The sequence below is a fragment of the Lepidochelys olivacea genome, assembly GCF_965140295.1.
Source record: "Lepidochelys olivacea isolate rLepOli2 genome assembly, chromosome: 17".
NCBI lineage: Eukaryota > Metazoa > Chordata > Testudines > Cheloniidae > Lepidochelys > Lepidochelys olivacea.
Window position 1 is genome coordinate 1614702 of NC_140427.1, and position 23933 is coordinate 1638634.

Consider the following 23933-nt stretch of genomic DNA (forward strand, 5'->3'; position numbering starts at 1 on the left):
TGAGGGAAAATGGAGCCTTCCTGGAGGGAGATGCTATTCTTGCCTCTGGAGAGACTTGCCAGAGGGTCAGAACTGGCCAGGCATGGCCACTGGACAGGAGGGTTGTGACTCCATAACCTAGGCAGGGCAGCTCCCTGATGAGCCATGTCTGCCTCTGACAGCACAAGGTCTCTGTCCTGCACTTTGGCAGCACTTGTACAGCCTCTCCTGCCAATAAAGTATGGAGTTGAGTAGAAATCCACCATAAACCAGTCCCTTGGAAAGTCCGACACCAGCCACCTGGTTTCCTATGTCCCCTTGGAGCAAAACAGCTCCTCCCAAAGGTGAAGTACCTGCCAATCCTCCCCAAGGCAAAGTACCCGCCGAGGTGAAACCTGCTGGCACCAGCTCCACTTCCGGAGCCTCTTCTGGGGCTTTTACTGCATGAGAGATGTTGTTCTATAGCCTACAGAAGGGCCATTTCTCAGCAGAGCCCATGGGGGATGGCGGCATTAGGGACTGTAATAAGGTGAGGAGCCAGCTCATTAACAATGTGCTCCCAGAGGGGAAGACCCCAGTAATCTCCCTTGTAGGGTGACCATATTTTCCTAAAGGGAAAGCGGGACACTGCACAGGACCAGCCCAAGGCCCCCTCTCCCCACTGTGCGTGGGGTTGATCTGGCCCGAGCCACTTTCTTGAGCCCTCCCTCCCATGTGGGGCTGGCATTGGTGCTCTCCTGCCCCACTTTGTCCAGTTTGCTTTTGCCAACTGATCATCAGGCAGCAAGAGCAAACAGGACAAACGCCCTGTTTTGTCAAAAAAAGTCGGGACGACCAGGACAAGGCTTAAAAAAGGGACTGTCCTGGCCAAATTGGGACGTATGGACACCGTACCCCATTGATTCTCACTCATGTCACACCTTGGTGTGTGTGGAGTTTGGGGTGTTGCAGCCCCAAGCTAAGGCCAGAGCCAGCAGGAATTCACAACCACTGTTGGTATTTGCTGAGCACTGGAGTTAATCTTTGATGCCCCGGAGTTCAGCAAGGTCATTTGAAGAATTTAATACTGGACTGTGACCCAGCTCGGAAAAGAAACAAAGAGGCCCCAGAACAACACTAGAGCTCTCAGAACTACAGGCTGAGGCATGTCCTCCCTCCCTGAGGCACAACAGCCAGAGCTAACAGGCCATTCCATCCCTCAAGCCTGTGCATTGCTCCCCGCACAAGCTCATGCTACCCCAGTGAAAGCTCCTGCTTATCCTATGCCGCGGCTTGTGGGCTTGTTCTTAGTCCTATGTGTAGAGGAGCTGGGGCTAGAATACATTCCTCTAGCAGCATATCCCAGCCAAGGGCAAGGAGCCCCGGATCCACAGGCACTGAAGTGCACACGCCCCTTTCATGCGCGCCCCCTACTCGCAGCTCGCTTCCAAAGCCAGAGCACTTTCCACGGGAGAGGGACATGGAGCGCATAGAGGAGAGATGGGCCCTGTCCTGGTGAAGAGGATAGCTCAGCCACGGAACTGTTCCGGAGCAGCAGTGTCCCTCAACTATCCCTGGTGAGGCTCCGGAGGACGGACAGAAAAAAGAACATGTTCAGGAGATGATGCTGGAAAGGGGAAGGCTGCCGAGGCAACCCATTTCCCTCCTGTTCTCTCCAGCTTGAGGTGGATCTTGTGCAGTGTCCACGTTCCTGAAGAAAAGCTGAAGGTCCATCACTTGGCCTAGGGACTCAGCGGTGGCGGGATTGGGAAGGGGCACGAAACTCTGTACTATGTAGTTTCTGTAGCTCTCCTAAGCATCTCCCGGGAGTGGAGCAGCATCCATAATCAGCTCTCCCTGTGTGAAGGGATGATAACACCAGGAAGAGGGAGGGGAGGGACTCAAGAAGTAGAAAATCCCTAGGGAGCTGGTGAAATCCCAGGCCGCTTTGTTCTGTTCTCAGTTGAAAGTTGGAGAGAGAGAGAGAGAGAGAGTGTGTGTGTGTTTGTAGGTGGGTTGTGATGGGCTGTTGGGGGCACTGGGTGTAGGAGGACTGCCTGTCTGTCTGGGAGTGATATGTCAGGGTAGTTGAGGAGGTTATAAGTACAGTAGCTGCTCTGGTGGTGTCTGGAGTGAGGTCATGTATTGCCCGTGTTTAAGAGGTATTTCTAGTTACTACTGATGTGCCTAGAAGCATTTGGGCCTGAGGGAGCCATAGACACACAATATCTGATAGTGTTCAGGCTCTGAAAGGGGCTGATCTTTCCTGTTTGTAAACCCCATGGCAGGGACAGGGACTCCTCACTTCAGGCTGTCCCATCTCTCCAGCCAGTTCCTTCTGATGACTTCGTGTTCCCACTAGCTAATGAGTCAGAAATGCTCTCTGCAGTGGGCTTAGAGGCTGAGTAGTTTTAAACATCAAAGTGCAATAAATAGAAATAGTGACTCTCTAGCCTGCTAGCGCCTTTCATCGGAGAGTCCCATGGGGCTCGCAGGCCTCCGTTAATGGAGCTGCACATACTTCTGTGAGCTAGCTAAGTTCTGTCCCCATTCTCCGCATGGGACACCGACACAGCGCAGTTAGAACCCCCCTCCCTTTTAAAGCTGTGTGCAGAGATGGTTTACATGGAGTTATGGCTGGAGGAGCACGTTCTATCCTGTTCTGGCCGGCCTGAGGGGGATGGAACCAGCTTTCACAGCCATGCCCCAGCCTAGGCTAGACCACAACTCGAGTGCCAACTGAACAACATGGGTCCATTTTGTGGTGTATACAGGACCCTAACTGTGTTCCCAAAGCGAGCTAAAGCTTGGACACGGTGAAGGCCTTAGCTCTTTTGCCTACAGAATACAATTAAGAGCCATCTATGCTATAGGAGGGCTTAGGGGATAATCACATTGTATCTGGCTTCCCTGACACTGGCTGAACTGCAATGCAAGAGGCACCTAAGCACGCCCGTCATGCTGTGAGTCAGTGGCAGAACCAGAAAGGGAATGCGCGGCCTGAAGAGTTTTATGGCTACTAGAAAACAGAATGGGAAGAATAGTTACCCACATGCCATGGGCCACGCAGCCAGCATGCCAGACCGGGTGGGACATCGTTGGGGGCCAATCAACAAGCTCCAGCTATGTCCAGTATTCTAATGGCATTTCCCAGCCTGCTCTCATAAGGCCACCCATGGTTAATCTCTCACATGTAGCATTTCCAGGAGCTCTGGGAAAGTGAGGGAGCAAATTCCTGCTGGTTAAAGTTTAGCCCATTCTGCCACCAGCTTACTGCCTTCACAAAGGCCGTGTGTTAACCTTTCCTGCCTGTGGTCTTAGTGTGTGGCTGGAGACCAGTCCTCTCCTATCAGCCAGAGCTGTTGAGGGCCTGTAGTTCAAGTCACACGGGTGCCCAGTCTGCTGGAGAGGGATCCCAGTGCGCTCCTGGCATGCACTGGCAGAGACCCTCTTTTAAATTTGGATGCCCCATTCATTTAACCCATCTGTCATATAGCCAGTTGCTTGACAGCAGGTAGGGTAGCACCATGCATGTGGCCGATTAAGCTGCTAGCCCAGAACCTAATTCCCTGGGATATCATTCCCCCACCCCACCCCAGGCTGTGTATGTGGGGGCTGCAGCCTATACCCCACTAGTTTTGTGCCTGCCTTGATTCTAGCAAATGCTGGGGGGCCGGGTTTTGCTCCCACCAGGCAGACCCTGGCAGATTTTAACACGACTTGGGGGAGAAGAACATGTGTAGCAAGTGTCATGATGGGGATTTACTCACTTAGCATTTCCCCCAGGAATCCCTCCGTGTTCCATTTGCTATTTGAAAACTAAACCCAAAAGTTACCATAGCCACCACTACCCTCCATGAGACAAGGGCTAGAGCACGGGCGGGTTAGGCTCCAGCCACCTGCTCCTCACCCTGTCAGCCTGTGGGCACCAAATGGTGGTTGGACCTGTTCTGCCAGCCTCTGGGGGAAGGGACACACATCCCTACATGCTGCTTTGGTTTCTGAGAGCAGCAAGTGGAGGCTGGAGGGTGGCAACTTTAGTCTGGCTCTGCTCCTTGCATCTTTTATCCTCCCTCCAACCTCTTTGAGAAGAAGGTGAGACGCGGGGCAGGAAGGCGATTGCCTGCTGGGCATAGGTACCCATGCAGTCCGAGCAGGGCCCCCAACTCCCAGTGGCGGGGAAGAGGGGCTAAGCCAAGAGTCTTGATGGTTTGCATGGAGAGTGATGGAGAGAAATGGGATATTCTCTGCTCTGAGAAATAGGGAACGGGATTGTTTTTGCCCTCATCAGCATGCCCCCCAAGGCCCAGCTTTGGGGCAAATGTCCTTCAGTGGGGGTGGCTGTACAGGTCTCAGGAGCGAACAAAACAGTTCTTTGAGATTAGCCACAGGGGTCACTGCAGATCTTTTGCTCTCTAGGTCCTGAGTGTCCACCCCAGCGCCTGTAGCCACGCAGCACCGTAGTCACCTGAAAAGGATTGTCTAGCGCAGGGGTTCTCAAACTTCATTGCACTGCGACCCCCTTCCAACAACAAAAACTACTACACCATCCCAGAAGGGGGGGCTGAAGCCTGAGCCCCGGGGGCAGGGGGGAGCCAAAGTCCAAGGGCTTCAGCCCCAGGCAGGGGCCCTGTAACCCAGCCCTGCCACCTAGGGTGGAAGCCCTTGGGCTCTGGGCCCCAGCAACTCTAAGGCAACCCTGGTGACCCCATTAAAATGGGGTCCTGACCCCCAGTGTGAGAACCACTGCCAGTAGTCACACCTTGCTCCAGATGTGTTTGGTTTAGTAACTTGTGCCGGTAACAGGTGTGATCACTAGGTGGCGTCCTCCTCCCCGCCCGTCGCGGGGTGCGGCAGCTCAGGGGTCGGTGCAGCGGGGTTGGGGGGGGGGGGGGGAGTGTGGTTAGCCCGCTGCTGGGCGCCAGACAGGGAGAAACCACCGCCCCTCCCCCGCCGCCCGGGTGCTGGGCCTGGCCTGGGAGCGTGGCCACCTCCGGAGACGCGCCAGTCTCAAAGCACGTGGCCGACCAGAGCTAATGACTCCTCCAGGCGCAGGTAAGTAAAGAGCCCAGTGGGGACACTGAGGCACAGGGTGTCAGTGACTCAACCAAGGACACCCAGGGAGCACGTGGCAGAGCCAAGGCTAGACCGGACCCCGGCTCCCCGGCCCGGGCCATGCCCACTGGGCTGCGGCACGGGAAGGGAGCCGGGGGCAGGGGGTGGCCCTGGCCTGGCCCTGGGGACTCCGGACCCCGGGCTGTGACCCCCCCTGAGCGAAGTCTTGCGTTGACCGGGCAGCCGTGTGGGGGGGGAGCAGCCCTAGGCGGGGGGGGGCAGCGCGGTGTCTGCTCTGCCAGCCGCTGTGGCGTTGCCCCCGGGGGCCGAGCCGGGAACCCCCCCAGGCGCCGCTGGCTCCCCGAGGGGGGCGGGGCGCGGCCGGGCGCTAGGGCCGCGCGGAGCCCGGGGCCGCCCTGGGCGGGGCCGCCGCCCGCCCCCGGAGCCGCCGAGCGGCGCGGCCCCAGTCGGTGCCCGGCAGGCGCTGGGCGAGCGGCGGCCCCGGTGCGGCCCCACCATGCCCGGCTTCGACTACAAGTTCCTGGAGAAGCCGCAGCGGCGGCTGCTGTGCCCGCTGTGCGGCAAGGCCATGCGGGAGCCCGTGCAGGTCTCCACCTGCGGCCACCGCTTCTGCGACACCTGCCTGCAGGAGTTCCTCAGGTGCGGGGGGGTTGTGACGTCAGAGATCCCTTTGTTACGTCAGGCCCGGGGGGCCCCCCCGGACCCCCCCGGGCTCGCGGCTCTCGCGGGCCGGCGCTGGGACCGTGCGGGGCTCCCCAGGCTGCTCGCCGGGGGCGGGGGTGTCTCGTGGCTGGGCCGGGCCCGGGGGGGGGTCTCGGGGCCGGGGCCGGGCTGGCGGGCCCCCCCCCGGGCAAAGCCCCCCGGGATTTCCGCGCCCGGGGCAGCGGGGGGGGGCGAGTCCGGCTCCTGCCCCGGGCGGTTTGTTCTGGTGCCCGCCTGGCCCGGCGCTTTCGCCCCCCCCCGGGACCCGGGACCCCCGGGCGGTCGCCGCTGCCTGGCCCGGCCCGGCCCGGCTCGGCTCCGCGCGCGGCGGGAGGAGGGGCCGAAACTCGCCGCTTTCGTGACGTGCCCGGGCAGGTGCGGAGACTGTCCCCGGGCGGGACGTCCCCCCCCTCGGCCCCTCTTGTGCGCGGCTCGGGGGCCTGGGGCAGCACGAACGGGGGGGGGCCGTGTGTGCAGCGGGGGGGGGCAAGTGTCAGGCGTTGCCCAGCCCCCCGGGGTGCGGGGGGGGTGCGGGGCTCCACACGGGGTCGGGTCACGTCCCGCCTGAGTCTTCACACCTGCGCGGAGCGCCCGGGCCACGTGGCTGCTCCGCCCGGGCCGCCGGCTCCGGCAGGCAGCGACCTGGGTGTAGCAGGGCTGGGAGCTCCTGAGTCTCCTGTCCCAGCCGGCCTGGCCTGTTCTGCCCAATCCAGCACGTCCCAGCCTGCCCTCCCGTTGTGAAGGGAGGATGGGAGTCCCGGTGGGTAATGGCAGCCTTGCCCCCGTTTCCAGGCTGGGTCCCTGCAAGGGGGCACCACAGTGGAGATGTCCCCGTTGTCCCCCCGCCCTGTCCCACGTCCAGGGTGGTGGTAGGCGTTGTGGCCCACGTTTGCGGAGCCAGAAGCCGGGTGCTCTCTACATGGTGAGGGACCAGGGGGGCCCTGCCCAGGGTATACAGACTCCTGTTTCTCCCAGCTGGGGGCTGTCCTGCTCGTGGCTCTGAGTTCTCACTCGCTTCCCACCCGTGGGCTCGGGCTCAGTCTCGGTCTGCGGGGGCGAGGGTGGGGGGTTAACCCCTCAGTCCTGGCAGGTTCACACTCTGGTGCATTCCAGGCTCTGCCTTCGGTGGTGGCACCAGCCAGTCCGTTCTGCACTCTGCCCCCTGCGCCCTTTGTCTGAACATCCCTCCCTGATACCAGTCACACTGCTGCCCTCTCTGCCTGCCCCGTGTGGCCTGGTAGTGGGAAGGACCCTGCAAACATGCTGGCTATGTGCCCAGCTCAGCAGCTGCAGCTCCATGCCACCCTGGGCCCTCCTCCGTTTGACTGAAGACCAGCTGGTTCCCTGCTATGGGGCGGGGGGGGGGGGACGAAGGACGGATGACAGCCACTTTATTGCAGAAGTGGGTTCCAAAAGTGGGGAGGGGAAACCCTTGGCCACGACAAGACCCTCTCTGAGGAGCCAGAGCTCAGCCAGGCTACATCCCACCCTGCTGCAGGCCCATAGGATTGTTTGCCCCCAGACCCTTCAGCTCCATGTGGTGGTTTGGCTACAGTGTTCTCTCAGGGTCTGGTGCTGTGAAAAAGCCCCTGGAAATGGGAAGACCCTGCTGAGAACCTGGGCTGTGTGTGTACAGCGCCTGGCACAGCGGGGTCCCAGTGCTACAGATCACAATACAGCAGCTGCAGATGTGGGCAGGGCTGGGAGCTGTGCACTGGGTTAGGAGAGGCCTGGTCTGTGGTCAGGGGATGGGGATAGAGGCTCTGAGAGGCAGTGCGGGCTCAGCAGCCCATGCAGTGGCAGTGGGTAGAGAGGAGCCTTTTGTGTGTTGCATAGTGTGTAGCTAGCACGGTCGGTCCTGTTCCCGGTGCACTCAGGGCCTTTGGGATCCCTGCGCCTTTGTGCTGGGGACACTGCTGGGAAATAAGTGTGCCAAATGGGATTTATTTCAGCCCTTGCCGGACATCCCTTAAGAGCCCCAGCCCAGCTTAGCTCTCAGCAATTGCAACGCTGACCTAAAAAGCAGAGTCTTCAAATTGGGATTAAACGTGTGCGTGTGGGGACGTAGGTGGGAGCTTCAGGGCGAGCGGTTTTCCTTCGGGCACCTTGCCTTTCTTCCACAGCCCTGCCCCTCTCCTTGCTGTGAGACTCCATCCTCCTGGCAGGATTGTGCCCTTCACCAGAGATGGAGCTCTGCACCCACTGGTGTGAGCCCTGTCCACACCACAGCATCTAAACCCTGCTGTTGAAGCATGCTTGAGCCATGGGGTTCTGGAGGGGTCGCCTGTGGCAGCAGCTTCCCACAGGCTTGCTGAGCGGTTATGGATTGCCAAAGTGCTGCCAGGGCTTGGCATGTGCCGTCCCTGGCCCCCCCCGCCCCCGCCGGGCAGGCAGGGTCTCTCTCGGGCTAGCCAGCTGTCCACAGCCTCGCCAGGGAAGCCTGGCGTGCGCCTCTGAACGCTCCCAGAGCCAGCTGCTTCCAGCACCACCAGCCAGTCCTCTGCCTCCTGCTTCCTGAATGAGGCCCGGCGGGGCGAGAGGCGGCTCTGGCTGTCGGGGCTCAGGCGGGGGCCTGGTTCAGTCATGTTCTCCAGCCTGACACACCTCAGCAGCCTGTAGCTCCCGTCTGGGGGGCTGCGGTCCCCCCTCCCTCAGGGCAGGGCTGGGGGCCAAGGAAGCCCCTCCACCTCTGAGGGCTGTTTTGTGTAGAACGATTCGTGTTTAACCCCTTGGTGCCCAACTCCACTGTCACCAAGTGCAAAGCAGGCAGCTGTGGGGTCTCTGGGACTGCAGAACCCTCTGGGGCTGAGCTGGGTGCCTGGTGTGCAGAGTGTCGGAGTGGGGGAGGACTAGAGCACAGGTTGGTGCCAGGACCCACGGCTGGCCCCGGGCCATGGCCATGCTCCCTGTGACTGCGATGCCCAGGCCCACTGACCAGCACACCAGACTGAGTCTCTGTGGCGTTGTCCAGAGTTTAACTAAACCCCTGGCTTGGTAATGAGGAGCCCAAAGTTGGCCCTGGTGCCTGTGAGCAGGAATAGAACCCAGGCTACTGCCTTGAGCGTGTCGGCACGGATCCCACTACAGGGGTGCACGTGCCTCGCACACGAGGCCTGGTTTTTTGTGACTGGCAGGGCTGCGTGTGCACCTTGTGCTCCCGCACGGGGGCATAACAGGAGGGGTGGCTCTGACTTGTCTCCGTTTCCGTTTAATGCCCGTGGCAGTGAGACCGAACCTGGCGCACGTCAAACCTGCACGTTCCTAGCTCAGACTAAGCGCCTTGAGAACCTCGGCACTCCTGACCACTATGGGCTGAGGGTGACTGTGGCCTGAAATTCTCTGGTTACACCCCCTCCCCCAGCACAGACCCTCACCGTACAGGGTCTTTGTAGCGAAGGAATCAAGCCCCAGGGCTTAGCCCTCCTTCCATGGACTGGTTCCCCTGACAATGGGCACAGTTGGGACCTGTTTTGTCTGTGAGAATCCCACATTCCCAGCAGATGCTCAGCATCCTCGTCCTTCTCTGGACTCATGAGGCTGAAACTCCACTCTCTGGGACAGTCCACGAAGGTCTCGTCAGCGCCCAGACGGTGAGCGTCAGAACCCTCCAAATGGCCAGGCCAGCGTCGCCTTGAACCCCACAGAGCGTCAGACGGGGCCCCAAGGAAGGACCCCGCACAGCCAACCTCATCTCTGACACCACAGCTCCTCAGGGGTTGCAGCTCTGTGCTGAGGGAACTCGGGGCTTCCCATAGGCACAGCAAGTCCTCCCAGCCCTTCCTGGAACGGGGGACAGGGAAGGACGTTGATGCTTCCTGGCCCAGCACTATGCTGCCATGAGCGTTGGCCCCGGCCCAGTGGATGAGGCTCTGTCTGAGCCAGGCCCATCGTCTGTATCAAGATGTCCGCTGGCCCCATGAACAGATCGGGGCTGAAAGCGTCTTCTACCTCGGCACTGCCCCAGGGGAGGTCTTCTCTTCACAGTCACTGGGGCATGTTCCCTGCTCCCAGCAAGGCACCTCCCCTCCTGAGACTTACAGGCTTCTCCTGCAGCCCAAGCCCACCTGGCCTGGCAGGACTGGCGCTGGTGAGCTACCCGTGTCCATCTGTGATGCCGCCAGGCATCACCAGCCCTTGGCCCTGCTCTCAGGAGCCCTCGGCTGCCTGGGTTTGAGTTGTGGGGGGGAGGGGGGATTTGCCGCCTGGCCGCTGTCTGGGAGCTTGAGGCGGCACAGAGCACGTGTGTGGCCCTGAGGGATGCTGCTAGCCAAAAAAATCCTGGTCTCGTGCATGCACGGTGTATGGGCTCCTCTCGCGGGAGCTGCATGGACCACGGCTGGGAGAACCACAGCTCCTGTAGGGGAGGAACTGTCCTCCTCTGGGCTCCCCCTTCAGCGCCCACTCCTGCAGGAGCCTGTCCCGGGGTGCGGCATCCCCTCCTGCTGGTGGGGCTATTGGCCATGGGAAATGCGCTCCCCTCCGCCAGCGGCCCCACTCCCCAAAGGGGCTGGTGTGGAGTGTCCTGGCAGGGTGTGAGCTCACTGGGCTCTGCGCCTTGGTCTCTTGGCTGTTTGGAGGTGTGGGGGGATGTGCTCCCGTCTTTTGGGCTAAAGGAGCGAGGGCTGGCTGCAGCTCAGAGCAGTGTCTCCCCGTCCCCTGTGGCGCTCAGCCCTCCTGGTGGTGTGGGGGCCAGGCATGCCCAGTCTTGCTGGGCTGGCTGCGTAGCCAGGAATTCAGAAGGTGTTTTGTGATTGCTTGGTTCAGGACCGAGCTGGCACAGGGCTGGGAGCGGAGTGAGGCCGGGCCTCAGGGGCTGCACCAAGGAGCTGAGCCCTGTGTAAACACGGTAAATTGTCTGTTTCTGCTGTCAGATGGTCCCAGTCAACAGCCCCTGACCCCAGCCCCAGTCTGCCAAGTCAGAGAGGGGCCCCACCCTCTGTGGGGTGACCCCTCCATCAGGGCGACCTTCTGCTGAGCAGAGCTGGAGAGTCCCCAAGGCCGCAGGCTCTTGGGAGGAGCCAGGCAAGTGCCACATGAAGACAAGAGAAACCTAATTTGTGCAAAACTGGGGGTTTCTTAAGGGAGGCTCCTTCCATCCTACGGTGCCGTGGAGGGGGTGACTAGGACGTGACTGGGGGCAGCTGGAAGCTGACTTATCTCCCTAGGTCACCTGCACTGATGCTGCCTGGGGCCTGCGTCCAGCTCTTGGCTCGAGTTAGGATTTCTAATGTCAGAGAGGGGAGATGTCTACTGGATTAGAGCAGGGGGCTGGGAGTCAGGACTCCTGGGTTCCGTCCCTGGCTCTCGCACGTCATGCTGCCTTAGGGGATCTCTGTGGACCCTCGGAAGGTGCTGACCCTGTTGCAGGGCTGCTGTTCTGCCCAGCCCCCGCGGTGTGGCAAGGGGCGTGGGCTCGGGTCAGTCTCTGGTAACTGATGCGTTGGGCAGGGTGCATGGCTGAGCTCGCTGCTGGGGCCTGGAGCAGAGCAGGGTCCCAGGGAGGGTGCTGTGACCCTCCTCCCCCTTGGCAGCCCAGCCCCAGACCATGCAGTGTTCAGGGACGGTCAAAGGCAAGGACTTCACTCCCTAACTGCTGTCTCAGCACATTCTCTGCCCAGCCAGCCGTGGTGGAGTGAGCAGGCTTTGCTGGGGATTATGTCTGTTCTCCCCCGCCCTGCCGTGGGGGCCTGCAGCCTGTTCCTCTCTGTGCTGGTTAACCCTTGCTCTGTGCACGGCGCTGGTGCTGGGGAGGTGCATGGCAGCCAGCGTGGGAGCGCATTAGGCTGCTGGAGCTGCAGGGTTCCCGCCTGGAGCTAGCCTAGGCCATGTGCCTGTGCCCAGTCTGGGGTGGGGCTGCTGGCGCGAGCCAGGCTCCCACACTGCTTAGCATGGCGCAGCCGGGCCGGGCTCCGCCCCAGCCTGCTCCAGCCTTTGCAAGGAGCCTCGTTCGCCCTTGTGTACCATAATCCTCGCCCTCGGCTTAGTCGCCTCCTCTGGGCGTGGAATCCAGGCAGAGCGAGGCTGGCGGCTGGCTGGGAACGTGCTGAGGCGCTGTCTGAGCTATGCCCAGCTGTGGGAGCTGCTGTCTGAACCGTTCTCGGGTACTGCAGTGCTCGGCTCTGCCCACGGTCTGTCCCCGGGGGGAGGTGCCTCTGCATGCGGGGGGGCCAGGTTCCGTTGCCCGGCTGGCTCCGTGCTGCGCTGTCAGGTGTGTGGCTCCCTGGCGAGCGCTCTGCTTCCATGTATCCCGCTGCTTAGGCTGGGGCTTTATTTCTCCTCGCTGCCCAGCAACTGTCCCCACAGGAACGGCGGGCGCCCAAACAAACTGGGAGCTGGGCAGCCTGGGACCCGTGCAGGGAAGCGGGCTCGGCCTACGGTGCTGGGCTCAGGTGGCAAGGAAACCATCCAGCCGTATTGGCCGAAACCTGGTGGTTTCCCTCCTGGTGCGTCTGCGGGGGACCATAGGGGCTGAGCGCTAGGGGTCTGACTAGCCCTTGTTCTCCAGCAGGCCGTGGGGCCAGGGCTCTGCCTGGCATCCCCGCCATGGCATTGGCAAAGGCCTTTCCTCCTGTAGAAATAACCCAGCCTGGAAGCTGAACCAGGGGGCGAGTTGGATGCCAGGCTGTGACACGTGTGAACCACTCCTGGGAGTCGGGAAGGGGAGCCCTGGCTGGTCAGCGCTCTCCCAGCTGCCCAGGGCCCCCATGTATTCCTGCAGCACCTGAGGACAGAGGTGTGACTAGCGACTATGAGGGAAGGGCAGGTGCAGTTTCCTGTCCAGCTCCACCGGGCATCCTGGGAAGCACAGGAGCTGTTGCCCCAGAAAGAGGCCCCTGCCATGGGTAGGAGATCCCAGCTTTGCAGTGGGAGCCTGGCCCAGTCAGACCTCTGGGCTGCAAAGCCTGGCGTTCAGACTCTCTGTCTCCTGCCCGGCTGCTCAACCCTGCGCCCTGCCTTGCTCCTCTCCTGTCTCCCCGGCTGCAATTGTTGCTTGGCCCCGCTTGTTCCATCCAGTCCGTGTGAAATGCTGCTGGCACCCTCTGAATCCTCCTGCTGGGGTGGCGTCTCTGCTCCCCGGGCGCCCGAGGGAGCTCTCTGGGCCTGGGTGGGAGAGGGGTTAGTGGAGGTAAGTGCCAGGGTGAGCACAAGGATATAAACTGGCCAGCAACAAGTTTAGGGGGGAAAACACCCAACTGGCTTCGGGACTGAGGCTGATCAGTTTGTAGAGGGGATAGTACAATGGGACTGGGACTGCCGGCAGCAAATACCTCCAGTGGCCGGAGACGGGGCACTGGATGGGGAGGGCTCTGAGCTACTACAGAGAATTCTTTCCCAGGTGTCTGGCTGGTGGGTCTCACCCACATGCTCAGGGTCTAATTGATCACTATATCTGGGATCAGGAAGGAATTTTACCCTGGGTCAGGTTTTTGCCTTTCTCTGCAGCGTAGGGCATGGTTCACTTGCAGGTTTAAACTAGTGTAAATTGGGGAGTCTCTGTAACTTGAAGACTTTAAACCATGATTTGAGGATGTCAGTGACTCAGCTAGAAGCGTAGGAGTGGGAGGGATCTCGAGAGGTCGTCTAGTCCAGCCCCCTGCCCTCATGGCAGGACTGAGTATTATCAGAGCTCAGGGGTCTATTACAGGAGTGGGCGGGCGAGGCTCTGTGAGGTCAGACTAGCAGATCACGATGGGCCCTTCTAGCCTTGAGTCCCTGCGTCTGTGGGCTGTGGCAGGTGGCTGTCGCATGGGGGGTGTCCCCTCCCCTGGGCTGGGCTGTGGCGGTGCCCGGGGCCCCGATGTCTCTCTGATGCAGAGTCTGAGTGGTCCCAGGGGTGGCAGTTCTGGTTGCCGTGAGCACGGTTCAGCAGAGCTGCTGTTCAGGTCTGTAGGGCAAATGCACTGTGGCTGCCTGCCCTGCCCTGCCCTGCCCGATCGCTCCTGTGCGTGTTGCTGGCGGGCCAGGCCCCTGGGAATGCACGGTCACGTGCTGCTCTTCTTGTCTGGCAGCTTCTTAATTCTGGCTGAGCGATTTAGTAGCACTGCCGGGGATGTAACCCTGTCATGTCTGGAGAGCGGCTGCCAGCCTCCCTGTGTTCCAATGGCAGGCGGGTCGTGCTGTGTCCGAGCGCCCCAGGCCTCGCTGCTAGACCTTGTCCTGGACACTCGCCACAGGGAGGCTGGTGGGACTGGCTGTGTTGCAAGCCTGAGGCAGACCAGCGAGGCAGGGCGCTGTGCAGCTGGGTGGAGGAGGGTTCCTGTGCAGGGGGAGGCAAGGGCCGGGCCCCCAGCCTCAATCTCCTCGTGCTCCGGGTTCTCCAAGAATCTGGCAAGTGCAGCCAAGCTCCTAGTGGTCCCAGGTGAGATCCGTGGGCCAGGGAGCTGCCGCATGTTGGTGATTCGGGGTGGCAGAGAAGCGCTGGTGGCAGGGAAGGGCTGGCTAGCCCCAGTGGCTCCTCGGCCTGTATTGGCTGCAGCTCCTCTGGCCTCGGCTTGGGAGCAGATTTCACTGTAGGGCAAAGGTTGGGCATTTTTCTGCACAGTCTTGGCCCAGGCGTAGCTGCAGATTCTGCGACGGGCCCGTGGCCTGTTCTGCAGTCGAATCTCTGCAGTGCTGGGCCCAGGCCACGGGTGCCTCCTTGCCCCTCCACCACTGGCTGTAGGGCTCTGCATCGGGCCCCCAGTTCAGGGCCCTGGTGTCTTCCAGCCACGGCTCGCTGCTCAGTGCCTGAGAGAGGGCAGGGATCTGAGCTGGGGGGCTGGCAGTGTGCTCAGGCTGGCAGAGCAGAGCATTGCCCAGTGCTGGCCTACACCCTCGCCACCTCCAGATGTGCATGGGGGAGCCCAGGGCAAGCGAAGCCACCCCTCCTCTGGAGCGGGCGCCTGGGGCTGGCCGAGGCACAGTGGGACTCTTGGTGTGCTTGGCCCAGGATGGCCGCAGCTGTTGATCTCAGTGGGGCGACTGCTGCTGTCTCGGCACACTGGGAATCCCAGGCTGGCAGCAGCTGGAAGCCTGGCTGAAGGGACACCTGTTCCCAGGCTGCAGCCTGGGCCTTTCCCATCCCTGTATGTCCGTCGGGGGATTTGATGGGGGGAAGGCAGTTGGACTGAGCCGCGCAGCACTTGCCTAAGCAGGGATCTGGTGTCAGGGGAGGAAGCAGCATCTGCTAGGGGTGGGGGTCGGGTAGGGGCATTTCCAGGGTCAGAAATCACGGCTCGTGGGCCTTGATAAAACCCCTAATCTGTGCAAGGGCCAGGTGGGAGCCCCCCTGCTCTGGCCTCCCTCAGTCTCTCCTGGGGCTTGGAAGTAGTGGGCGGATGCTCGAACTGCGTGGAATACGGTGCCGCGCTCCGGAGTCTCTGTTTATTTCCATCAGGGGTTCATGTAACTTACCCAGCAGCTGGTGAGGGGGAGAGGAGGCCATGGGAACTGGGGGAGGGGAGGAGCAGCTGGCTGAGCCGGGCCTGGGCTGTGGGGCGGGGGGGAGAGAAGGGGTGTGAGCCAGGTAAATGCCCTGCTGTAGTGATCACTGGCCTGGCTCTGTGCAGGGCTCTGGAGCGGAGACCCACGGGGGGGCCAGGGGCTCCATGTGCCAATCCAGCCTGTGCCGGGGGGGGGGGAACGTTTACGTAGTCAACTCCCACCCTGCCCCAGTGACTCACAGGGAGGCGCTCCTGCGGGCGTGACACTCGCTGCGTAACTGACCTTTGTCACGCAGGGAAGGTGTTTACACTCCCTGCCTGGCACTGGCTGTGCCTTGCTCTGCCCTGGCCTAACAGGCAGCCATGTGCTTGGAGCTGTGCCCACGGAGCTTGCGGGGGAGGCAGCCAGGGCCAGCCCCACCTTTTGGACATGTCCTGGCCTCCTGCGGGGAAGGTGTCCTCCGGGTATGCTGAATCGGGGGTGTTACTGGGGCCTGGAGTGCAGCCCCTGCTCCCCATGGCCCTGCCTGGGGCAAGGGCTTGGCCGGCGGAGACTAGCTCGGGGGGCTGAGTGATCTGTGGCACCTGCCCCCCACGTCGCTGCAGCCAGGCCCCTCTCCCCTCCTGGCCGTGGCAGTCCTGGTCTGCCTGCACCTTGCACGCATGCTGCACGAGGACCCCAGGCAGCGTGGGCTGTCAGCGCAGGGAGATGGGGCCAGCACTGTGCAAGGCCTTTCCCATGGGACCCAAGGGGCTCCCTCCTTTCCTGGAGCTCTGTTGGGGGGCTGAGGGCTTGCTGCTGCCGGCTCCATGAGCTCAGAGGTCAGGGGTAACATCTGGAGCTGAGCACGTGGGGGCAGGCTTATTACCAGGTTCAGATACAGGGCACATTTCCTCACCAGGGAAGCCTGAAGGGTGGGCTGGGAAAGCCCAACTGCCTGGATCCGTGCAATGGCTTGGGGAAAGAGCAGTGGTGCTGGCTGCAGGCTCAGGCGCACTCTGGAGGAGGCTCCACTGTGCTGGGGGCCCAGTCGCCCAGGGCACCTCCAGGCCTGCCAGGAGAGGGCCCAGCCCAGCCCCACTCAGGCTGTCTTGAGGGGTGGGGCCCAGTGCAGTGTCCCCCGTGCCTTGCGCAGGTTTTGGTGCCTGTGGAAGCTGACCAATGGACAAGGGTGACTCCCCTTCCTCCCGCGGGTGCAGGTGTCTGTGTGTCTGGGCCCTGGCAGGTGGGGGGCAGCTCCGGGGCGAGCCTGCTGTGTTTCCAGGTGGGGTGCTGGGTTTGGGGAAGGCACTAGCCGGCTTTGCCTGGCCTGCGTCCGCGCTCCTGTTCGCTAGATGCGCCGCTGGCAAACGCTGCCACCTGCCCCGTGCGGGGAAACCTGGGCTGCTATCGCTGGCCAGCTGTGCGAGGGGCATGGGCACCGGGCACTGCACAAGGGACCTTCCCAGCTGAGTCCCCGAGTCCAGGCTCCTGGGATCTGTGGGAAGCTGGAGAGTGTGTTTCAGAGGAGCAGCCGTGTTCGTCTGTATCCGCAAAAAGAAAAGGAGGACTTGTGGCCCACCTTGGTTATCACTACAAAAAGTCCTGTCCCCCCTGTCTGTCCGTCCCCCCCCCCCCCCCCCGCTGGTAATAGCTCTCGTTACAGTGTGTACGGTCACACCCATCGTTTCATGTTCTCTGTGTATATAAATCTCCCCCCTGTATTTTCCACGGCATGCATCCGAAGAAGTGAGCTGTAGCCCACGAAAGCTCATGCTCAAATACATTGGTTAGTCTCGAAGGTGCCACAAGACCTCCTGTTCTTTTTGGAGAGTGTGTGTCATCCATATCCCCCCTCTCACCCCCCCCCCCGTGCGGTGCCTAGACCCTTCGCAGTCCAGGGCTCCCCTGCCCCCCCGGGTGACCTGTCTCTGAGCCACGCACAGCACTCCCCCCCACGCCAGCACTCCCCGCCACGCATCCCAGCAGAGCTGTCAGCCCCTCCCAGGGTCAGAGGCTGGGGGAGCTGCAGGGGTGGATGGGACTGAGCTGAGAGCTGGCGGTTTCCTGGAAACCAGGAGCCCCTGGGCTGCCTGGCAGCACGTCCACCCCCCAACATCTGGCGAGCAGCTGTGGCGGGGGAGGGGGAGAGGTACCAGCTCCCACTGTGGGGTGGCAGATTTCTCACCTCTAATGGAGCCTGGGAGGCGTTTAGCACCTGGCTGCGGGGAGCTGCACCAGACCATGGGGCGGAGCTGGGCCTGTTGGCCTGGCCTGCAGAGCCCTGACTGCCCAGGGCTGGGAGCAGCTGCCCTGCTTTCCTCCCGGGGCCCATGCTCCAGAAATGTTCAGGGCCCGGGGGCTCGGCTCCACCAATGTTTGGGGCCGGGTCTCTTCCCGGGCGATGTAAAAGGGCCCAGGGGCCCCCGGCTGCCGCCACCAGCAGCACAGTGGGGCTAAGGCAGCTTCCTGCCCGGCTTCGCTCCGCGCCACTCCCAAAAGCGGAACAGCCCTATGGTCCTGGGGGGCGGGGGTGGTGTGTCTCCACACGCCGCCCCCGCTCCCAGCACCAACTCCGCAGCTCCCATTGGCTGGGAGCTGCGGGGGTGGAGACCCCCTGGCCCCCTGCCTCGGAGCCGCTGCCAGAGGGGGGTGTGGGTCGCTTTCGGGAGCCTCCCGAAGTAAGCACTGCGCCCAGCCCAGCCCAGAGCCTGCACCCCTCACCCCCTCCTGCACCCAAACTCCCTCCCAGAGCCTTAGGCAGATGTGTGAGGAGTGGGGGGCGGCAGGACTTGGATCTGTTCTGGGCATCACCAAAAATTATACAAACCTGCCGGCCCTGATGGGGTCACTGCTCCATGCTGCTCTGGGAATGAGCCCATCCCACCCTGCAAAGCCTGCGGGGCGAGGTGGGTCACACCCTGGGAGGTGTCGGGCCGGCGGGAGAAGCAGAGCCTGGCATTCGAGCCACTGACACTCTCGCCCCGTGGCATCGAGCAACCAGCAGAACAGCAGGCTGTGAGGCAGAACAAGGCCGCTCTTGGCTAGTTTCCCTCCTATGTGGAAGAGTAGCCGGGCCAGCTTGAGGGGCCATGCACCCCAGAGGCTGCTGGGGGAGGCTGAGCAGAGAAGGAGGCGTTCGGTTCACTTGTGTCCCTTGCTGGGTTTGAGCTCCTCTCGCAGGGCAGGCAGAGCTTGGGCGTTGGGCATGGCTGGGACGTTTCAAATGACTCAGACGGAGGTGACGCGCACGCCTCTGTGTCTTCACCTGCCCTCAGAGCAAACCTAGTCCCTTTCCCTATACAGAGGGAAGTGCCGTGTGTGGGGGAAACTGAGGCATACAGGGGACTTACTAAAAAAACGACAGAAAATTCCAACTTTGCCCCCCAGGGAGCCCTGCTGTCCCACCAGCTTTGACCTTGGCTCGTTTCTATTGCAGTGAAGGCGTCTTCAAGTGTCCAGAGGATCAGCTGCCCCTCGACTATGCCAAGGTGAGAGCCCCGCCCTGCCCGTGACAGCTCAGCCATGGGGAGGGGGGTTTGGTGCCCAGCAGGGCGTTGCCAGGGGGCTCGGCTCGGGTGCAGCATTTTCCCACTTGTCTCCTGCCTCCCATCCATTTGCAGCCCAGGGATGGAGGCCCCAGAGCTGGGGCGAGCCGTCCGGCAGGGAGGTCAGCCAATGCATGAGGAGCTGAATCTCCCCCTTCCCCGCAGCCTGGGCTTCCCCAACGGGGGGATGCTGCATCAGGTCCCACGGAGCTGGCAGCGTGGACCGCGCCCGGCCTCAGCCGGTGGCCTCCCTGGGGTGTCGGGCTGCGCGAGTCTGTGTGGCAGATAGACCTGGCAAACAGTCTCCACGTCACGGACAGGGACCCCCTCCCCTCACAGCCTGCCCTGGGATTGTGCATTGGCACACCTGGCACAGGCTGCGATGCCAACGTCGCTCTGAGGCGAGAGAGCCCTTCGTGCAGCTGTGCTGGGAAACTGGCTCCTCTCCCAAGAAAGGCTGCTTGTTCGCCGCCCTGGCATGGCAGAGCCCCTGCCACCTAACAGGAAACAGCTCGACCCCACGGGGGGGAGGACGTCCAGCCACAGCTCCTGTGCCCAGCTGGGCCAGCCCCCCGGGCATCTGGCTTGTTTCCTCCAGCCCTCTGAAGAATGCTGCTGGAGCCAAGACCCAGGCCCTGCCCTCCCCTCCCCTCCCATGCCCCTCAATCCTGACCTGCAGCCTCTGCTGTCCCAGCCCTGGACTCGAGGAGAGGGGGTTAATTTAACCCTGAGCTAAGTGGTTCCCAGGCAGGTTCGTCCAGCCTCTCTGTGGAGAGGGCATTGCAGGCTGCGGGCAGCCCAGTGGCTCAGGCGGGCACCTCTCAGGGCAGATGGATTTAGAGGCATGATGCTTGTGTGTGGAGCCGCTGGGAAGGGGGAGAAGGACGGAAGAACCCAATGCACCGCTACAGACTAGGGACCGAGTGGCTCGGCAGCAGTTCTGCAGAAAAGGACCTAGGGGTGACAGTGGACGAGAAGCTGGATATGAGTCAGCAGTGTGCCCTTGCTGCCAAGAAGGCTAATGGCATTTTGGGCTGTATACGTAGGGGCATTGCCAGCAGATTGAGGGACATGATCGTCCCCCTCTATTCGACATTGGTGAGGCCTCATCTGGAGTACTGTGTCCAGTTTTGGGCCCCACACTACAAGAAGGATGTGGATAAATTGGAGAGAGTCCAGCGAAGGGCAACAAAAATGATTAGGGGTCTGGAACACATGACTTATGAGGAGAGGCTGAGGGAACTGGGATTGTTTAGTCTGCGGAAGAGAAGAATGAGGGGGGATTTGATAGCTGCTTTCAACTACCTGAAAGGGGGTTCCAGAGAGGATGGTTCTAGACTATTCTCAGTGGTAGAAGAGGACAGGACAAGGAGTAATGGTCTCAAGTTGCAGTGGGGGAGGTTTAGGTTGGATATTAGGAAAAACTTTTTCACTAGGAGGGTGGTGAAGCACTGGAATGCGTTACCTAGGGAGGTGGTAGAATCTCCTTCCTTAGAAGTTTCTAAGGTCAGGCTTGACAAAGCCCTGGCTGGGATGATTTAGTTGGGGATCGGCCCTGCTTTGAGCAGGGGGTTGGACTAGATGACCTCCTGAGGTCCCTTCCAACCCTGATATTCTATGATTCTATGATGCAAAGCCAGGACCCTGCCCCTGGCTGAGGCGGAGCCTGGTCCTGGAGGCACCGGGCCGGCAGGGGAGACGAACACCCTGGTGAGGGGCAGGGGACGTGTCCATTCTCACTGTCTGCCTTGGGCCCCAGGACTCCCCCGGCCTCGCCAGGAGCGCCCTGCCCCTGCTTGGTGCCTGCTCCAGGGCGTGGCTGGTGCCCCTGGGATGGGCCTGGTCCTGTTCTGACCCAGGGTGCGAGTCCCCCGATCTCTAAATGTCCCTTTCCCCAGATCTACCCGGACCCCGAGCTCGAGGCGCAGGTGCTGGGCCTCACCATCCGCTGCATCCACAGCGAGGAGGGCTGCCGCTGGAGCGGACACATCAAGCACCTGCAGGTGAGCGGCTGCAGGGCCTGGGAGGGGCAGTGCGGGCGGGTTTGGCTCTGGGCGGTGATACCAGAGAGAGAGGGAGACGCGCCCCCCCCTTCACCTTCCTGTCTCGCCAGCCCCATCTCGGCACGTGCGGCTTCAACGTGATCCCGTGTCCCAATCGCTGCAGCACCAAGCTGAGCCGGCGCGACCTGCCCGGCCACCTGCAGCACGGCTGCCCCAAGCGCCGCGTCGAGTGCGAGTTCTGCTCCAGCGACTTCACCGGCGAGGCCTACGAGGTGCGGGGCGGGGCAGGGGTGGTGTGGGGAGCCAGGGTCCCTCTCGGGGGCGGGGCCGGCCCCACGGGGTCCCCCCCTCGCAGGGGGCTGGCGTGAGGGGCGGGGTGGTGCCGGGACGGCCCTGCGGGCGACGCCCCCTGGCCCCAGCTCAGCGCACTCTTGCCCCCCAGAATCACCAGGGCGCCTGCCCCCAGGAGAGCGTGTACTGCGAGAACAAGTGTGGGGCACGCCTGATGCGTCGGCTGCTGCCCCAGCACACGCTGGCCGACTGCCCCAAGCGCACCCAGCCCTGCCCCTACTGCTCCAAGCCGTTTGTCTTCGACACCATCCAGGTGAGGCGGGGCCCGGCGGGGGCGGGGGGTGCTGCTCCCTGGGCCGCGCGTCACGGGAGCCCGTTGGGTGCGCCCAGGTCGGGGCCCAGCCGGTCTCTGGGGGAGCGCTGCTCCAGCTAACAGCACCTCCCCCTCTGCCCCAGAGCCACCAGTTCCAGTGTCCCCGCTACCCCGTGCCCTGCCCCAACCAGTGCGGGACACCCAGCATCGCCAGGGAGGACCTGTCCGGGCACCTGAAGGAGACCTGCAGCACAGCCATGGTGCTGTGCCCCTTCAAAGACGCTGGCTGCAAACATCGGGTAAGTGCTGCCCGCTGCCCCCGCCGGCCTGGGCCACCGCCCCGAGCGCCCTGCTGGAGCTCCCTCCCCAGCCCTGGCTCTCACCAGCCCCTTCCCTCTCTTCTGTGCTGCACTCCATCGATGGCTGCTTCTTCCTCCGTGCAGTGCCCCAAGCTGGCCATGAGCCGGCACCTGGACGAGAGCACCAAGGTGCACCTGGGCATGGTGTGCTCCCTAGTCAGCCGGCAGCGGCAGGAGATCCAGGAGCTGCGGCAGGATGTGGAGGAGCTGTTGGTCAGCAGTGACGGGGTCCTGATCTGGAAGATCACAGACTACGCCCGCAAGCTGCAGGAGTCCAAAGTGCGCAGCAACTATGAGTTCTTCAGCCCACCCTTCTACACCCACCGGTATGGCTACAAGCTGCAGGTGTCCGTGTTCCCCAACGGGAACGGCAGCGGGGAGGGCAGCCACCTGTCCGTCTACATCCGGGTGCTGCCGGGGCAGTACGACAACCTCCTGGAGTGGCCCTTCTCCTACCGCGTCACCTTCTCCCTGCTGGACCAGAGCGACCCCTCGCTGGCCAAGCCCCAGCACATCACTGAGACCTTCAACCCTGACCCCAACTGGAAGAATTTCCAGAAGCCGGGGGCCTCCCGCAGCTCCCTGGACGAGAGCACGCTGGGCTTCGGGTACCCCAAGTTCATCTCGCACGAGGACATCAAGAAGCGCAACTACGTGCGGGACAACACCATCTTCATCAAGGCCTCGGTGGAGATCCCACCACGAATCCTGGCCTGAGCCTGGCATGGAGACGTTAGCCAGGGGCCTTGCGGCTCAGCCTGGCCGCAGCTGCGTTGCAGCGACTCCGTGGCCTTTCTCTGTCTGCAGCAGCCTGAGGGCACCGTGGGCTTGTCTGACTGGGGCCCTCTTGGTATTTCCGCCCCAGAGGCCCAGCAGCTCCCTCCTGAGCAGGGACTGTCGCAAGCAGGTTTCCTGCAGCAGCCATGGCCTGGAACCACCCTGGGCCCCGCCCGCTGAGACCCAGCGCCATGGCTGGAGCTGGCCGTGGGGTGCAGGGAGAGGCCCCGCAGACTGGGTGGGAAGGAGAGCGGGCCCTGCCCTTCATACATGTTCCCATGGGCTGGCTCTCCAGCCTCAGGACAGCTGTGGGGCCCAGGCAGGCTGGTCACTGCTGCCCCCAGCCTGCGCCCCACCAGAGTGAAACACCGCCTCTGTGGGGCAGTGTTGCAGCTGGGCCTGGGGGAACCCCAGCCCCCCTCCAGCACCTGCAAGCCCTGGAGCCGTGCCCACGGCGGGCAGGAGGGGTAGAGCCATGCTGTCCTGATAGCGTCAGTGGCATTGCCCCCTGGGAGCTGGGGCTTCTAGGCTGCCACCCCATGGGGAGAAAGTGGATCCAGCTGATCTCCACTGGGGCCATTGTCATATAACCCAAGCTCTCCTCCCCTCCTGAGTGCCTGGAGGGGGCAAGGCCTGGGGCTCCCTGCAGGCTGCCTGCCTCGGGGCAGGACTCGCCCCTGTGCCCTGCAGCTCAGCTAGGGCACTCCCCCTCCCCCCGAGAGCCCCAGAGAAGCCTGGACAACACAAGAGCCATGTAGCGGGGCAGGGATCCCCTCCCCTCCCATGAGGCCTTTGCAATGAAGCCCTAAGAAGGGAGCCCCAGTGAGGGGTCCCCTTGTAGCTACCAGCCCCCTGGTGCTCTGGAAGCCCCACAGGGAGGTACAGACCAGCCAGAGCCTGATGCTCCAGCAGCAAGGAACCGGCAGGTCCCCTGGCGCTGTGCATGCAGCTGCCAGGGTCCCCAGGCTCCGTCTCCTTCCTGCTGCCTCAGGGACCCCCGGAGGGCACAGGGCCCCTCCACCCAGAGCCATGTTTTGTGAGCACCCGCCCCAGCGTCTGGCTGGGGAGCTGGGGTGCATGTGTCTTATCACCGGGGAGTCTTCCATATCGCGTCACTCCGAGGGGAGGGCGTCTGTTATTTATTGTCCTGGCTGCGGAGCTGCCCGGCCCTGCTGCCTTCACACTTTTTCAATAAACTCTTCTTGTATTTATCAGGTTTGATCCTGCTGTCTTTCCTTCCTCGCTCCGCAGGGGTTGGACCACAGGTGGGGCTTGACATGCAAAGGAACTGCAGTTAATTGCCATATGCAAATGAGATCACCCCTCTCTCTGCTGGGGCAATGTAGAGGGGGAGGCAGTGTGACTTAAAGCAGAGTCTTAGCAATGAGTTCGGGGAACCCACCAGGTAGACACATCATTGCTATGGCATGCTGGGCACCCCATGGGGGCGGGGAGAGGCAGGCAGTGGGGCAGTTTCTCTATATCACGTAATGTTGAAATGCAA

The 23933-nt window shown here is 62.3% G+C and overlaps 1 protein-coding gene across 1 annotated transcript; it reads left to right on the plus strand.

The window, feature by feature from the left end:
- The first annotated feature begins 5452 nt into the window (after nt 1-5452).
- TRAF4 (TNF receptor associated factor 4) lies at nt 5453-23643 on the plus strand. The gene is made up of 7 exons (XM_084650879.1): nt 5453-5673; nt 18578-18629; nt 20585-20689; nt 20800-20961; nt 21132-21293; nt 21437-21592; nt 21737-23643. The coding sequence occupies exons 1-7, from the start codon at nt 5531-5533 to the stop codon at nt 22367-22369; spliced, it is 1413 nt and encodes a 470-aa protein (XP_084507005.1). The 5' UTR covers nt 5453-5530; the 3' UTR covers nt 22370-23643.
- Nucleotides 23644-23933: the final 290 nt, after the last annotated feature.